The sequence below is a fragment of the Podarcis tiliguerta genome, assembly GCF_965153285.1.
Source record: "Podarcis tiliguerta genome assembly, chromosome: 9".
Classification (NCBI taxonomy): domain Eukaryota; kingdom Metazoa; phylum Chordata; class Lepidosauria; order Squamata; family Lacertidae; genus Podarcis; species Podarcis tiliguerta.
The window spans coordinates 374,877-390,331 of NC_139542.1; the positions used below are offsets into that span (position 1 = coordinate 374,877).

The 15,455-nt window shown below is 56.9% G+C and overlaps 1 protein-coding gene across 2 annotated transcripts; it reads left to right on the plus strand.

Moving 5' to 3' along the window:
• Positions 1-3,320: 3,320 nt before the first annotated feature.
• On the plus strand, positions 3,321-14,115 carry CCDC142 (coiled-coil domain containing 142). Of its 2 annotated transcripts, none has more exons than XM_083398296.1 (11): positions 3,321-3,413; positions 7,034-7,196; positions 7,828-9,243; positions 10,027-10,113; positions 10,915-11,079; positions 11,174-11,331; positions 11,504-11,644; positions 11,889-12,003; positions 12,211-12,388; positions 12,510-12,703; positions 13,459-14,115. In XM_083398296.1, exons 2-11 carry the CDS (start codon positions 7,082-7,084, stop codon positions 13,719-13,721), a joined length of 2,832 nt encoding a protein of 943 aa, XP_083254422.1. In that variant the 5' UTR covers positions 3,321-3,413; positions 7,034-7,081; the 3' UTR covers positions 13,722-14,115. The 2 variants fall into 2 exon arrangements, with proteins under 2 accessions (XP_083254422.1, XP_083254421.1); XM_083398295.1 differs by lacking the exon at positions 3,321-3,413 and adding an exon at positions 5,380-6,919.
• The last annotated feature ends 1,340 nt before the right edge of the window (positions 14,116-15,455 follow it).

Below are 15,455 nucleotides of genomic sequence, written 5' to 3' on the forward strand. Positions count from 1 at the left end.
ATTCCCTTATGGGGGGCACAAGAACCCTTTAGAGAGTCCTTTGTAGGTTCTCCATCGGTAGGAGAAAAGAACAGAGGCCAACCAGAGAATATTGAGAAGCAAAGCAGCTAGTAAGCCTGAACTTTATTGAACTGTTGCAACAGGATGCTCCCCTCACACGCAGGAAAGGAGGAGGACCCTGAACAAAGGTGTGCCTGCCCTTATATAAACATTTTAAATTCCCTGCCCTGGAGCTCCAGACCACCCCTCCATACATCACGCATACATCACAGAAGGGGCGTAACCCAAGACCACCACCCACAAACAACATACCTACATCACGGAAAAGGTGGTCTACAACAGAAATTTGAATGTTGTTGTTTTTCCTGTCTGCCAGGTTATCTGATAATGCCTTATCTGATTTCCTTTCCTGGTAGTCTGGCCATTCCTTTGAGATGGCGATTTCCCAATTCCTCACCCCCTCCCTCCTTGCAGGGAAAACATTTGGTCAGTTTGGGAGTCAAAATGGTTTCAGGACGGTCTTCCTGTGCTGATCTTTGTACGCGCTTGGTTGGTACATTTATGAAAATTTATTTTATATATAAGACCTTAAATTTTATTATTACAACCTTTAAGCATTATTAAAGGTGGGGTGCTGGTGCTGCTCTTGCTAGGATTTGCACCCCAAGTGCAGACTCACGGACTCCCAGCAAAGCAAAGCAAAGGGGGCGGCGGAGCCCCTCCAGGCCCAAAGGGTGCCAAGGCTCCAGAGAAGCGGACACGGAGCAATGGATCCAAACTACAAGAAAGAAGATTCCACCTAAACATTAGGAAGAACTTCCTGACAGTAAGAGCTGTTTGACAGTGGAATTTGCTGCCAAGGAGTGTGGTGGAGTCTCCTTCTTTGGAGGTCTTTAAGCAGAGGCTTGACAACCATATGTCAGGAGTGCTCTGATGGTGCTTCCTGCTTGGCAGGGGGTTGGACTCGATGGCCCTTGTGGTCTCTTCCAACTCTATGATTCTAAGGCTGGTTGGAAGTAACTGGCCGGTTTTGGGGGCAACCCTGGGCTTTTCTGTGGGAGCTCACTTCCCCGGTTGGAGCAATGTGCTTCAGTCACAGCTGGGACCTGCCTTTCTGGGGATTTGGTGGTTAATGAGGATTATGCACTTCGTGAAGGAAAGAGGCGTAAAACGAGAGGGTTAGAAGCAGAGACACGCAAGGAGGGCAGGGCAGGTCGGGTCCTGACTTAACCCTGTTATAAGATAAAACTGCTCCTTTTCCCTGATGGGGTACCCAAGAGCCTTTTGTAGGTTCTCCATCGGCAGGAGAAAACAACAGAAGCCAACCAGACAATATTGAGAAGCAAAGCAGCTCGTAAGCCTGATCTTTATTAAACTGTTGCAACAGGGTGCTCACAGCCACATGCAGGAGGGACCCAGAACAAGGTGTGCAAGGCCTTATATAGACTTTTAAAATTGCCACCCTGCAGCCCAAGACCCCTCCCCCCCCAATACATCATACATCCATCACAGAAGAGGCGGTCTACAGCAGAAAACCTGCCTGCCAAGGTACCTGAGAATGATCACTGATTACATTATTTGGGCAGCCTGGCAATTCCTTTGTGATGGTAAATACTCAGTTCCTGAATCCAGGTCACAGGCTCACACAGATACCCCTTAAGACAGGGGTCAGCAACCTTTTTCAGCCATGGGCCCATCCACCATCCCTCAGATCATGTGGTGGGCCAGACTATATATTTTTTAAAAATGTATTTTTCTTAAATATTTTCTTCATTTACAAGGCCAGACTATATTTTGAAGGAAAAAGAAAAAAAGAACGAATTCCTATGCCCCACAAATAGCCCAGAGATGCATTTTAAATAAAAGCACACATTCTACTCATGTAAAAACATGCTGATTCCCAGACCGTCTGCGGGCTGGATTGAGAAGGCAATTGGCACTATGGCTCTCCATAGCGAGGGTGTCAGGATCAGCACCCAGGTCCCCAAGCCCTGGCTGTGCCCTTCCTGGCCACTCTCCTTGGGCCCAGTCCTGGTCTGCCCTTGCAGCCTGCGGAGGCTTCGAAGCAGCTCAAGGGGGACACACCCGGTTCGTCCCTCTCTTGGGCTCACAACCAGTGCCGGAATTACATATAAGCTAAACAAGCTCTAGTTTAGGGCCCCACTCTCTTGGGGCTCCTGTGATGGGCCCCACCTGCTAGCCTGCTCCCTAAAATATCACTGGTTTGCTCCTTTCTATATATAGGGTGCCGACATACTGCATAATGTCCATATAGTTAAAGCTCTGGTTTTCCCAGTGGTGATGTATGGAAGTGAGAGCTGGACCATAAAGAAGGCTGATCGCCAAAGAATGGATGCTTTTGAATTATGGTGCTGGAGGAGACTCTGGAGAGTCCCATGGACTGCAAGAAGACCAAACCTCTCCATTCTGAAGGAAATCAGCCCTGAGTGCTCACTGGAAGGACAGGTCCTGAAGCTGGGGCTCCAATACTTTGGCCACCTCGTGAGAAGAGAAGACTCCCTGGAAAAGACCCTGATGCTGGGAAAGATGGAGGGCACAAAGAGAAGGGGACGACAGAGGACGAGATGGTGGGACAGTGTTCTCGAAGCTACCGCATGAGTTTGACCAAACTGCGGGTGGCAGTGGAAGACAGGAGTGCCTGGCCTGCTCTGGTCCAGGGGGTCACAAAGAGGTGGACACGACTAAATGATAACAACATTCTGCCTGGACTGGTTGCAGGGCAACATGTGCAAATGGCTTGCGATCCCTATGAGGTCCATCAATTACCACAGAGCATCTATTCAACACAAAAAACAGCAACAATCTGTTGCTGATGAAGGACAGCTGGACATAGAAAGGGCCCCGTTACCTTCAGGAGCTGTCCACAGCTGTCAACGTTTCCCTTTTTTAAAGGGAAATTCCTTTATTCCGAATAGGATTCCTTGCGAGAAAAGGGAACAGTTGACAGCTATGCCTCAATCCCGCCCTGCTCTCAACAACCCTGTGAGGTAGGCAAGCCTAAGGGAGGCTGCTCCACACTCTGCTGCTTCTACATGCTCCCCCCCCCCCCGGAAAGCGTGGGGAAAAAGAAGCATCTTCTTGGGACCCGCAGCATCTCCTGGGCATCCCTGTGCCCCCCCCCCGCCTGCCATGGTACAGTCCGTTCCTTCTCGCCCCCCCTCCTGCTGCTGCCTGGGTGGAGCAGGCCTCCCTTTCGCGCCGCGCCCCCTGCAGGCGCCTCGGGGAACGGCAGGGCTCGGGGGCGAGCGGGTCCCTTTCCACGTGACTCCTGGGCGCGCTCCCATTGGCCCGCCGCTCGGTTCCCTCAGGGCCGCTCGGTTGCCCGGCGCCGAGGCAGCGGCTCCAACGGCGGCGGCGGCGAGCGAGGCGGCTTCTCGGAGGGAGGCAGGCCGGTAGGGCGCGGAAGGGGCCGTGGGGGCGGGCAGGGGGCCGCGGCGACGACGAGAGCCGGCCTCGCCCGTTGAGCCGGCTTGCACGTGTGAATGCAGACAAACTTGCGTGTCACGGGTCGCGCGCTCCTCTGGGCCTTGGGGGACCTCGCGCGGGGCGGAGCCTCCTCTGGAGGAGAGAAGCGGACGCGAGGGCGGCGGATTCAGGGCAGTGCGGAGTTAACCTGCGGAACTCCCCGCCACAGGAGGCAGCAAGAGCCGCCAAGCGAGATGGCTTGGGAAGAGGACAGGACAAGGTGTAATAGGCTTTATATATATTGCAATTAAAGAACCTTTTAATGAGGGTGAAAGAGGAGAGCGCAAAATATGGTCCCATCACCTCCTGGCAAATAGAAGGGGAAGAAATGGGGGCAGTGAGAGATTTTACTTTCTTGGGCTCCATGATCACTGCAGATGGTGACAGCAGCCACGAAATTAAAAGACCCCTGCTCCTTGGGAGAAAAGCAATGGCAAACCTAGATAGCATTTTAAAAAGTAGAGACATCACCTTGCCGACAAAGGTCCGTATAGTAAAAGCTATGGTTTTCCCAGTAGTGATGTATGGAAGTGAGAGCTGGACTATAAAGAAGGCTGATCACCGAAGAATTGACGCTTTTGAATTCTGGTGCTGGAGGAGACTCTTGAGAGTCCCATGGACTGCAAGAAGATCAAACCTCTCCATTCTTAAGGAAATCAGCCCTGAGTGCTCACTGGAAGGACAGATCCTGAAGCTGAGGCTCCAAGACTTTGGCCACCTCATGAGAAGAGAAGACTCATTGGAAAAGACCCTGATGTTGGGAAAGATGGAGGGCACAAGGAGAAGGGGATGACAGAGATGGTGAGACAGTGTTCTCGAAGCTACCAGCATGAGTTTGACTAAACTGCGGGAGGCAGTGGAAGACAGGAGGGCCTGGCGTGCTCTGGTCCAGGGGTCACAAAGAGGCGGACACAACTAAACAACAACAACATATTGCAATGTGAATTGTAATTAGAGATTGACAAAATGTGGATTTTGTTGGGTTTTAGTCATGCAAAATGAATGTAAAAATTAAGGAAAAACAGAAAGAGGAGAGGAGCATGACAGTGGAGGCAGCGAGGCTTCTGGATCTGAGTGTCAGGAGGCACAGGAGGGGAGAGGGTTGCTCTTTCTTGGGCTTGGATCCTGCGCGCAGGTTTCCCCAAAGGGGCACCTGGAACCCAGAACAGGAGGCTGGACCCCTTTGGCCTCATCCTGCAGGCTTTTCTGAGGTCCTTCTCTGCTGGACATGGAGCAGAGGGAAGCCTGGACAGCCACTTTGGGGGGGCCCAAGCCTGCAGTCAGTGGGGATTTCTACCCACCCCCAGGGCATCAAGGTGTCTTTAAAAAATAAGCCTCGTTTTGTAAATTATTTCAAGTTCAAGTAGACTGCTTAAAGAAATGAAAGTGGCGTACAACAAACCAGCAATGGAAACTATCAGTGAAATTGCACAGGCTCTTCCATTTCACTTCTGTTTCCATGTATCTGAAGAAGTGTGCATGCACACGGAAGATTATACCAAGAACAAACTTAGGTAGTCTCTAAGGTGCTACTGGACATTTTTATTATTTTTTATATATATTTCACAGGCAGATTGAGACAGTGGTACCTTGGTTCTCAAACGTCTTGGTTCCCAAACACCGAAAACACGGAAGTAAGTAAGTGTTCTGGTTTTTGAACGTTTTCCAGAAGCCGAACGTCCAATGCGGCTGCCGGCTACTGTTTCTGGGTGCCTGCACCAATCAGAAGTTGTGCCTTTGTTTCCAAACATTTCGGAAGTCAAACAGACTTTCGGAACTGATTAAGTTTGAGAACCAAGGTGGCATTGTATTTGGCGCTTTTGTTTTTGCTATTCATTTTGCGTTTTTGTTTTTGAGGCTTTTTCGGTTATTTTTTTTTTGTGACTATGTGGAATCAATGGTCTTGTTAGAGAGTAAAATTCATGTTACATTGCTGTTTTAGGGGTTGTTTTTAGAAGTCTGGAATGGATTAATCCGTTTTGCATTACTTTCTATGGGAAAGCGCACCTTGGTTTTGAAACGCTTTGGTTTTGGAACAGACCTCTGGAACAGATTAAGTTTGAGAACCAAGGTACCGCTGTATAGGAACAGAGTGAATGATAAAATAGCAAGGACTACGGCCAGGTCACTAATCCAGTGAGGCTTTAACATCCCAGTTTCACAGATGTGCTTGTGGGGTCTGAAGTGGTGGTGACTGGCTGAGACCTTGAGGTTACAGTGGGCAGTTCAGGGAAGATGTGGAGCCAGCGTGTGGCAACCGTGCAAAGGGCAAATTCCAAGCTCGGCGTCATTAGGAAAGGGATTGCAAATAAAGCTGCCAATACTATAATGTCATTTATACAAATCAGTTGTGCAACCTGTGTGCAATTCTGGCTGTTCTTGAGCTGGGAAAGTTTCAGAAAAGGGCAACCAAGATCATCAAGGTGGTGGAGCGATTTCACTGTGAATAAAGGTTGCGGCATTTTGCAAACGACTACGTGATAAAGGTGTATAAAATTATGCACATTTTGGAGAAAGCAGATAGGAGAAGTTTCTCTTTCATCATACTAGAAAGGAGGGCCAGCCAAAGAAACTGAATGTTGGAAGGTCCAAGACAGGCTTCTCCACACTGTCCAAACTCTTCTTCCTCCTCTTCTGCGATCCCTCGTAGCTGAGTCAGATTGTCTTCCATAAACACGGTTTTAACAATGTGTCTGTAAGTGACTGTGGAGGCCAATTCTGGACCCACACGCCTTTCCACAGTGGGGACATTGGTTTCTGGGCAGGAGTTGATCCCGGTGTGAATTTGCCAAGCATGCCTTCCTCTTAGCTCGTTTCTCCCTTTCGTCCTGAGTTCGAGTGTCTTCAAAGCCCGTGACGCCTTTGGTCAAGGCTGTTGTTCAGTTGGAGTGCTCATAGGCAAGTGACAGTGGCTGTCAAGATTATACGTCGACGGAGGCTTCAAGGAAGGAAACCAAGGCACAAAATGAACACTCAAGGTCTTCAAGATCCCATTAAGTGGAATTGCTTCCAAACGACTCTTAAGGACCATCTGCCTTCAGTTAAAACTATGGAATTTGCAACAGCAGGATTTCCTGCCAGCTACCCATTTTGGAAGCCGAGGATAAAGCTGTCAGTGGCCACCAGCCACAATGGCCAGGCTCTGCCTATGTTGTGGGAGGCAAGATGCCTCTGAACCCCCGTTGCTGGGACTGGCAGGAAGGAGCCTCCGTCTTGCTGCATGAGATGGGCCCCTTTTGGCCTGATCCTGTGGCTGAGCTCTTAAGAGCTGCACCCACTATGGAAGATTCCCAGAGCCAAAGTCTGGAAGCAAATGGCAGCCAGTGAAACGCCTCTGTTCTGAAAAGGCCCCTCCGTCGCTGCCCCTGGCCACTGGTGCTCAGACTCACCCAGCGTGGCTGGTTCAGGATTCTGGTCCTAGGAAGCGTGCAAGGTTTTCAGAGACATTGCCCAAAGTTGGGGGGGGGATCAGGGTGCAGTGAGGCTGCCTCTCTGAAGAGGCGGGGGTGGGTGCAGTTTCAGCGCTGACCCTTCTGTCTCTCCACAGGTGATTGAGGCCGAGGCTGTGGGCTTGAACGCCATCTTGCTGTTCCTCATGTCCCGTGTATCGCAGGCCTCGGGGGGCATCTTGCCACCGCTCAGCTCCCTGGTGGGGCCCAGGAAGGTCTTGCCAGCTGATGGAGGGGAACACCTGGAGGCAGCTGACACAGGTAGGTAGGGGCCTCTGGTTCCTGCCAGAGGCTTCCATTGCTTCTTGCTCTGCCCACGGCACATAGAAGGTTGAGAATGTTTTATCCTTTTACTGTTGTTAGCCGCTCTGAGTCCGGCTTTGGCTGGGGAGGGCGGGGTATAAATAAAAATTATTATTATTATTATTATTATTATTATTATAGCAGAGCTGGTGCCCAAAGGAAGCTCCGCTCAGGAGGACTGGAGCGCTCCCAGTCGGGCTTCCCACCCTCGCTTGACTGGTGGTTTTGCACTGCAATGTCCTCCTCACAGAAACGCTTCTGGAAAGCGGGGTGGGGTGGGTGGGGTGGGGAGGAACCAGCTGCCTCCCTCCTGCGCTGCCCCCCCCCTCCTGCTTCTGGGAGATCCCTTAATTGCATTTGTCCCTTCTTCCTGCTGCTCGGCTGCTCCAGGCAGGCCAACTTAATCCCCGGAATTAGCAGCCTGCTGCAGGCAGACCAGGTCCCAGCAGGGGCAGCAGAGGTGACTGACCTCCTGGCAGACCTTGGCAGGACGGAGGGGAAGGGCATGGCTGTGGCTGCCCAGGTGATGCCAGCGTGCTGAGGCAGCCCTACCACAAAGGCTTGGCATCAGACTCCTGTCTCTTTGCAGGCTCCAGATCGCTGACGCCGCTGGCCAAGTCCTTCCAGAAGGCGGAGGCTCTCCTGCGCCACTGCGTCAACCCCAGCCTGTGGCGCCTGCTGCCCCCGCGCCCCAGCGAGAGCGCTTACGACAGCGAGGAGGAGGACTCTCCCGGAGGCCTGGCCCGCCTGGCCCAGGTGGAGCGCAGCTTCCTGGGGCTCAGCCGCTGCCTGTGCGTGATGGAGAACCCCCGCACCGAGACCTTCCAGGCCCACGTGCGCCCAGCCCTCCCGGACACGGCCCGGGGCGCCTTCACTTACCACGCGGCCCGGAGCAGCGTGGCCCGCCACTGCGCCACTCTCCACGCTCTGCTGCAGCACCGCCACCACCTCCGCCTCTCCCGCCACTTCAGCCGCCGCCTCAAGGCGGCTTCGGGCTTCGTGCAGCACCTGATGGCCGCCGAGCGCTGCCTGCCGCCCCTGGCCGGCCAGCCGGACGCCACCTGGGGCCGCCAGCTGCGGGGGCTGTGCGAGGAGATGCGCACCCACGCCACGCACTGGGAGGGGCTGCAGCGGCGCATCCGCAGCGACCCCTGGCTGCGGCACATGCTGCTGCAGCGCCACGAGGTGGTCCAGCACATGAGGCGGGCCCTCTGCTTGCTGGCCCTGCACGCCGTCTGCCTCCTGGAGCGCCACATCGAGGCCTTGCTGCGCAGCTTGGCCCAAGCCCTTCCTGTGTCCGCTGCCCCGCTCTCCGACTTCTTCCAGGGGCTGGAGATCTACAACCAGGTGGTGAACGACCAGGCGCTGCAGCAGGCCTTCCAGGAGCAGCAGGCCAGGAAGCCAGGCCTGCAGAGGACAGCAAGCAGCTCCCCAGCCTTCCCCCTGGAGAGGGTCTTGGGCATCCTGGCAGCAGAGAGGGGCAAGCGGGCCGCCCAGAGGCTGCACCCGCTGCTCCTCCGAGGGGGCGGTCTGGAGCCTGCGCCTTGGGGTGGGGACGCCAAGCCTGGGCTCCTGGAACGGGCCTCCCAGGCCTCTGCGGCAGGCGAGGGTCTTGCCAGCCTCTCGGTGGAGCTGCAGGCCTTGTGCCACGAGGAGGAAGAGGGCCTCCTTCTTGTCCTGGGGGAGCTGGTGGCTTCCACGGACAGCCTGTGGCATCACGTCCTGAACCGGCCCAAGCAGGAGAAGCCCCTCGAACGCTTGGAGCCGACTGACCTGCCTCAGGGGCCGGACTCTGCCTCGCTGCCCAGCTGGAAGTCTGTGCGTTGGCTGGACACCTCCTTCACAGAGGCGGCTGCAGCGCTCTATGCCCAGTACTGCCCGCTGATGTGGAGAGCGGCTGCCTCTTCCTTGGCCCACCAGCTGGAGCTCCACCCGCCCCTGGCGCACTTCCAGCCGGTGGCAGCAGCTGCTTTGGCCCGGCGGCTGAGCCGTGGTCTGGCACAGGGTAAGTCAAACTGCGGAACTCCCTGCCACCCGCTGACTTGGCTGTCTTTAGAAGGAGGAAAGGGCTCTCAATGGCTACTTGCCAAGATGGTTGTGTTGTGCCTCCACAGTCGGAGGCAGCAGCCGGGGGCAGGATACTGGGCTAGATAGGCCCCCCCTTGGCCACATCCAGAAGGCTCTTCTGAGGTTCTTAAGTGAAGGTTCTTGGCTGACGGTGGGATTGAGACAATGCCAAGGGGACCTGCCAGGATGGCATTCCAGCCCCCTGCCTCCGAGGGGTCTTTGCCTTCCCCACAGCCCATTTCCCCTCACTTTCCTCAGGCCTTGATGGTGCCCCTCGTGGACCGCTTGAGTCTTGCCCGTGTGTGGTCTGACTCGCCAGCAATTTCCCTGCCAGTTGGGCGGGGGAGGCAGAGGACCAGGCAGGGCTCCTGCACTTCTGCTTCCGGGGTGCTGGTGCCCTCTGAGTCCCGGAAGGACAGGCAAGGCCCACACCCACCTGGGCTGCAGTTTGGGAGGTCAAAGGAGAAATGGGCACCTGCAGCCCAAGGGGAAATTTCCCTGACCAGTTCCTCCCTGTGTCTGGTGGAATATGCCCTGTGAGGGGCCACTTGGGTTTTCTTTTCTCAGCCCCTAAAGATCTTGGTATGGCCTCTGGGAGACTCCCATTCCATCTCAGGATCCACAGCCCCCTGGAATTGGGCCTGCCACTCGGGGGGGGGCGGGACAGGCAGTCTGGTCCCCGTGGGGCTCATGCTCCCTTGCTCCCTCTGTGTCTCTGCAGCCTGTGTGCCTCCGGAGAGCGCAGAGGAACTGAAGGCCTTGGCGCTCCACCTGCTCACGCGGGATGTCCTCCAGCACTGGGATCAAGGTAGGGCAGTCACTGTTGGCCGGGGTGGGGGCTGCGGGGCAAGTGCTGAGTGAAGGGCCGGCCTTGGGGCAGGAGAGTTGGGAGGGGCTCCCGAGGGCCATTTAGTCCAGCCCTCTGCAATGCAGGAATCTGAACTAAAGCATCGGTGACTGATGGCCGCCCAACCTCTGTATGAAAGCCTCCATGGAAGGAGAGCCCACTGCCTTCTGAGGGAATTGTTTCATCGTGGAAGAGATGGGGGGGGTTTTGTTTTTAAATACATACATTTAAAAAAATGCAACAGAAATTAATAAATTATAAAATGTCAAATGAAATGAAATAAGAGTAGAGTAGAAGGGGGATATCTAGAGCCAAACAGATAGCAACCGATTTCCACAACAAAGTTGAACATCATAATATCACAAAGTTTCAAGTAACAGAAATGGGTTTACATTCTCCCATACCTTATTCCTCCCGTATGTTATGAAACGGCTCCGTCTCTCAATGAAGACATTGGGTCGCCTGCCCTCTCTGGTTCTCACCATCTTTGTAAGCTCCATCATACGAACCGTGCCCAGATTTCAGTTTTCCATTCTCTCCTGGGGGGTGCTCTCATCTGCGCTCCCTTCAAGTCTGACAAATAATCACTCCGGCAGTACTTAAGAGGGTTGCATTGATTCCAGATCATCTGGAGCCAGGGGTGAAGTCTAGCCAGTTATTACTTCGGTTTCCGTTGTGATGGGTGCAAGGGCAACGGCAGCCCTGTCCCTGGGGAGTGCCTGCTCAGTGACCCCATCCGACCTTGTTCCCTTTCTGTCCCAGGTTTCTGCCAGGCTCTGGGCTCCAGCCTCACTGACAAGTGCTTGGCCAAGCCTGCCCAGAGCACAGAGGTGGCTTGCAGCCAGACGGCTCAGCTCCTGCAGAGCCTCTACCTGCCCTTGGCCTTCAGCCTGCAGTGCCTGGACTCCCAGCCCACGGACAGCCCAGGTGAGTGGGGGCTGCGCTCTGTGGGGCAGGTTGGAGGGGCAGCTGGGCCCCGACTCCCTCCTCCACCTCCACTGACTCCCTTTCCCCCTTGCAGCCGGCAGCCTTGTCCCCTCCGGCCTCCACCTGCGGCTGCTCTCCCTCTCGCTGGCCACCGCTCACTCCTCCTGCTACTGGGTCATGAGCAAGGCCTACCAGTACTTGGCTTCCTGGTCCCTCAACCAGTTCCTCCTTGTGACCCAGGGGGACTTGCAGGCAAGTAGAACCATGCATGGTGGGCGGGGAGGGGTTTCCTTCCTGAGGTCAGCCAGGCGCTGCAGGGGAGCAAATAGCCAAGGATCCATCCCCAGGGAGAAGTCCTGGCCAGGGCAGAGAGAGGATTGCGCCAGAGCAAGCTCCTCTAAGGCCTCCTGACTCCTTCCTACAGCTGCTGAAGGCAGAGGCCACCAGGCTGTCCGCGCTGGTGAGCACAGCTTTTCCTGAGGGCCGGAAGCAGCAGAGCCCCCTCCTCTCTGGCCAGGAGCAGGAGCTGAGCCAGCAGATCCACTCCACAGCTTCCAGTGTCCAAGTAAGTGCCGGGGGTCCCAGCCTGCCTTGCCCCACTCTCCTCCCAGCAGCCTCCAGGATCCTCCTGGCGGACCTTGACGCCGGCTTTGAGCTCTGGTGCCTGGAACACAGCAGGCTGGGAGAGGCCTTCTGCTTGCCCCCTGGCAGCCCTCCAACCTCCGCAGTGGGGCTTGCGCAGGAGAAATTGCTGGGGGCAACTTTGTTTCCCACCCGCCCCATGGCCCCTTTCCTCCTCTGTTGCACAGCTGTTTGCGAACCAAGTGCTGACGCTGTTTTCCTTGGACTGCAAGCGCCTGTCGGCGGAGATCTTCAGCCAGACCATGCCCCTGGGCAAGCACTGGCGCCTCACCCTCCGAACAGGTAGGCCTGCAGGACACAGAGCAGCGCCCTCCTGGCTGCTAGTCTTCCGTAGTTCTGCTCCTGCTGCCCTTCTTCAGTTTGTGGGCTCCCCACTGGGTCCTCTGGTTGGCCCTGTGGGGTCCAGGAGCTCCTGGCCTAGTCAGCAGGCCTTGCTTGGCTCTGATCCTGCAGGCCTTGCCCCCTCAAGTCCTCCCGTTGCCCTTGCAGAGCTGCCGCCCTCCCCCAGCGAATACGCCTCGGCTGCTGCCCAGAGCGTCCTGGGCCAGGTCTTGCTGGGCATCCAGCTCCTGCCTCAAGATGCCCAGGGACCAGCGCTCAGCCAGGTGACGACGGCCTTCTTGGAAGCCTGGATGGACCACATCCTGGCCCAGAAGATCAAGTTCAGGTGAGCCTTCGTCCCGCAGGGAGGGGGGTCTGGCCCTGCTGCCCCAGAAGGGGGGCAGGCTGGGCTGGGCTGCTCTTCCTCCCCTCTGACAGCCAGCCTTGCCTTCTGCCCCCCCCCCCAGCCTCCAGGGCGCCCTCCAGCTGAAGCAGGACTTTGACCTGGTGCGTGAGCTGCTGCAGTCGGAGGATTATGGTCTGTCTCCAGAGATCAAGCAGCTGGTGCTCTCCCTCCGCGTCTTCCAGCAAGTGGACAACGCCATCGCCTGCCTCCTGCAGCAGCCCCCCAAGACCACCTGGGATGCCTTCCACAAGTGCTGTGAGTGGGCCTGGGGGGGTGTCTGGGTAGGGGGCCCTGGAGGGTCCCTTCCAACAACCCAGGGGGTGTATCCCTCTCCCCTCCATGGCTGGGGGAAACCTCTGCCCCTCAAAGCCAGGTCATGGAAGCTGGAAATGGAGCCTCTGCTCCGCCAGCAGAACTGGTGCGTCTGTAGAGTCCGAGGGAGACCCAGGAAGCCAAATGGCGCCTCAGCTGCCCCCCCCCCCCCAGCCAGGAGACTGGCTTGTTTGAGAGGCTTGTTTGGAAGTCTTGGGGAACGCAAGCGAGGCACTTTGAGCGCTCTGAAAGGGCAACCTCCGTGCCGCCGCAGAAGCCCCTGCCGCCACCTCTGTGCCCTGCGCTGACTGGGGCCTCACGTTGGCTGCTGTCAGAAGTGGACTCTGCTCACTCCTTTGCAGAGTGGCTCACTGACCAGATCTCCTCCACAGAGGACTGGCGGACTTGGGAAGAGATCCGGGTGGGAAGGGGGTTCTGTCCTAAATTGCTGCAGAGACTCGGTCCTGGAGCATAGGGAGAAGTTCCGAAGGAAAGAGTGCCTCTGAGCAGCTGCAGAGGTGCCTTTGCCTTGCCACTGAGCAGCTGCAGATTGGGACGTTTCAGTGGAGAAGGGCCATATCTCTGTGGCAAGGAATGTCTCAGAGGGAGAGTCTCCAGGGGCAGCTGTCGCTGGCCAGCAGCTCCTCTCCCTGGCAGGCCCCGTCTCCTTCCTCAGCCGCTCTCCTTCCTCCCCCCAGGCTCCCACGACGGGATTCGCACGCAGGACGGCGGCCCAGGCAGCCTGAACAGCCTGGAGAGCCTGGAAGGGCTGCCCACGCAGGCGAGGGCCGTGCTGGAGAGCCAGGCGGGCGACCTGCTGAGCCGCATGCAAGGGGGCGGCTGCAGCCCCGAGACCTACCTCAGCCCCATGCAGCAGGAGTGGCTGGCGCTGCGGCTGCACGGGGGCCGCCGCTGGAAAGTCCCTGCCCTGCCCTGCATGAACAGGACCTCGGAGCCTTGACTGGGCCGCGGCAGGGCAGGCCTGGGAAGGACAAGCCGCCACTTGCACCACGGACTCCTTGGGGCTTTGGCCACACGTGCCTCACGCCCCCCTGCGCATTGGCAGCCGTTCCGTGACACTCTCCCCGGGGGGGGGGGCTGGTGCACAAGGGAGCTCCGGGGGGGGGGGAGGAGCCTCGATTGCCTCCCGCCAGGCCTTGCCTGCTTCCCTGCAGGACTCTCTGGCCGTAGACATTTTGGCTCCTGGGAGAAGCTCCTGCTGGTTGGGCGGCAGGGTCGGAAATCCCCAAAGGTGCTTCAGGGCTCCCAGGCTGCCCCCTTGCGCTCGGGGTCACAAGGAAGCAATATCTCTGATCACCTGTTTTCCACATTAAAGACTCCTGACGTTGCAGCCACTCAGCGCTTCTGTTGATTCAGGAATAAATCCGTAAGAATCTGTGTGACCCACTTTCCTCTGCCTCCAGGCGCCTCCCCCGGGGGGGAAGGGCTAGGCTCTAGCCGGCCCCAGGCTCAGCCCCCAACGGCATCTGCATGGGGGGCGGGCTCTGAAAGACCCCCTGTGTGAATCCCTGGGCAGCCGCTGCCAGAGCTGAGCTCAGATGGACCAGCGGTCGACCCAGCAGCTTCTTGGCCTTCTTGGCATCCTGACGTTTGGCCGCAAAGTCCCTGGCTTTGCAGAAGTGGGGCTGAGGAGCGAGCGGGAGAACCCCGAGTTCCCTGGGAGTAAAATCCTGGCCCAGAGAGCAGCTCGCTGCCTTCCTGCCCGCCTGCATTGTGAGAGCGAATCCTGACACGTCACAACAACTGTGCATTCTGACACCAGCCGCAAGGCAACGAAAGCTGAGCGCAGCCAGGCCCCACCCCTCACTCCCCTGCCAAGTTGAAAGTGGCCCAGCGGCCGTGCGGCTCCCTTCCTCTAGCCAGGCCTCACCTGGAGTGGAAAGAGGTCTCAGGAGGGTGATGAAGGGGGCCAGTAGTACGGGAAAGGAGGAGGGGGGCTGCCTATGCAGCAGTGCATTTCAGAAGACAAATGGGCCGTGAAAGGAAGGACTTCACGCAGCAGCACGTAGTTAAACTATGGAACTCCCTGCCACAGCATGCCAGGATGGCCACCAACTGGCTGGCATCTGTTTCCGGAGACAATGGAGGAGGGGGCCTGGAGGGGGTTGAAGTCCAACGCTAGGAAGGTTGCAGCGCCTGCTGTGGCTGTAGAGACCGATAGGGGAGAGACATGTTTCGTTGCAGCCGGGGCAGAGGAAGGTTGTCTCCAGCGGATCAGGCAAATGCGGGGGGGGGGGGGGGCACGGCTGCCGACAGCTACCAGCCAGGAGGGCTGCCCCTGAACGCCTGTTGTGCAGCCGCACTGGGGACAGGCTTCTGGCTGGATGTGGGGGGAATGGGATGCTGGGCGAGGGGGGCCCAAGGCATTTCAAGGAAAGCTGCCCGGTCCTTTGAGAAAGCCTGAAAAGTGCATTAACCACTGCTATTGATACAACGGGAAAGAAGAGGAAGCAAGCAGGGAAGAGCTGGCTGCAGGATGAGGCCTCCTGTGCAATCCAGCATGGGAGGCAGGTTTAGGATAGCATGACGGCACTGGCGCTGCTGGAATTCGAGAGCCCAAAGTCCGCCAGTGCCACCAGCATCCTGCCCCCCGTTAGTGGCTGTGCAGCTGCCTCCGGAGTGACCCCAAACTGGATCGGGGCCAGTTGCATCCTGACAAGACAGAAGTACTGTT

Bases quoted from the DNA above. Each gene is read 5' to 3' on its own strand.
- CCDC142 (XM_083398296.1), top strand. From the start codon at position 7,082: ATGTCCCGTGTATCGCAGGCCTCGGGGGGCATCTTGCCACCGCTCAGC. The intron at 9,244-10,026 runs GTAAGTCAAACT...GTGTCTCTGCAG, and splicing joins GAGCCGTGGTCTGGCACAGG to CCTGTGTGCCTCCGGAGAGC. The intron at 11,080-11,173 runs GTGAGTGGGGGC...TCCCCCTTGCAG, and splicing joins CCAGCCCACGGACAGCCCAG to CCGGCAGCCTTGTCCCCTCC.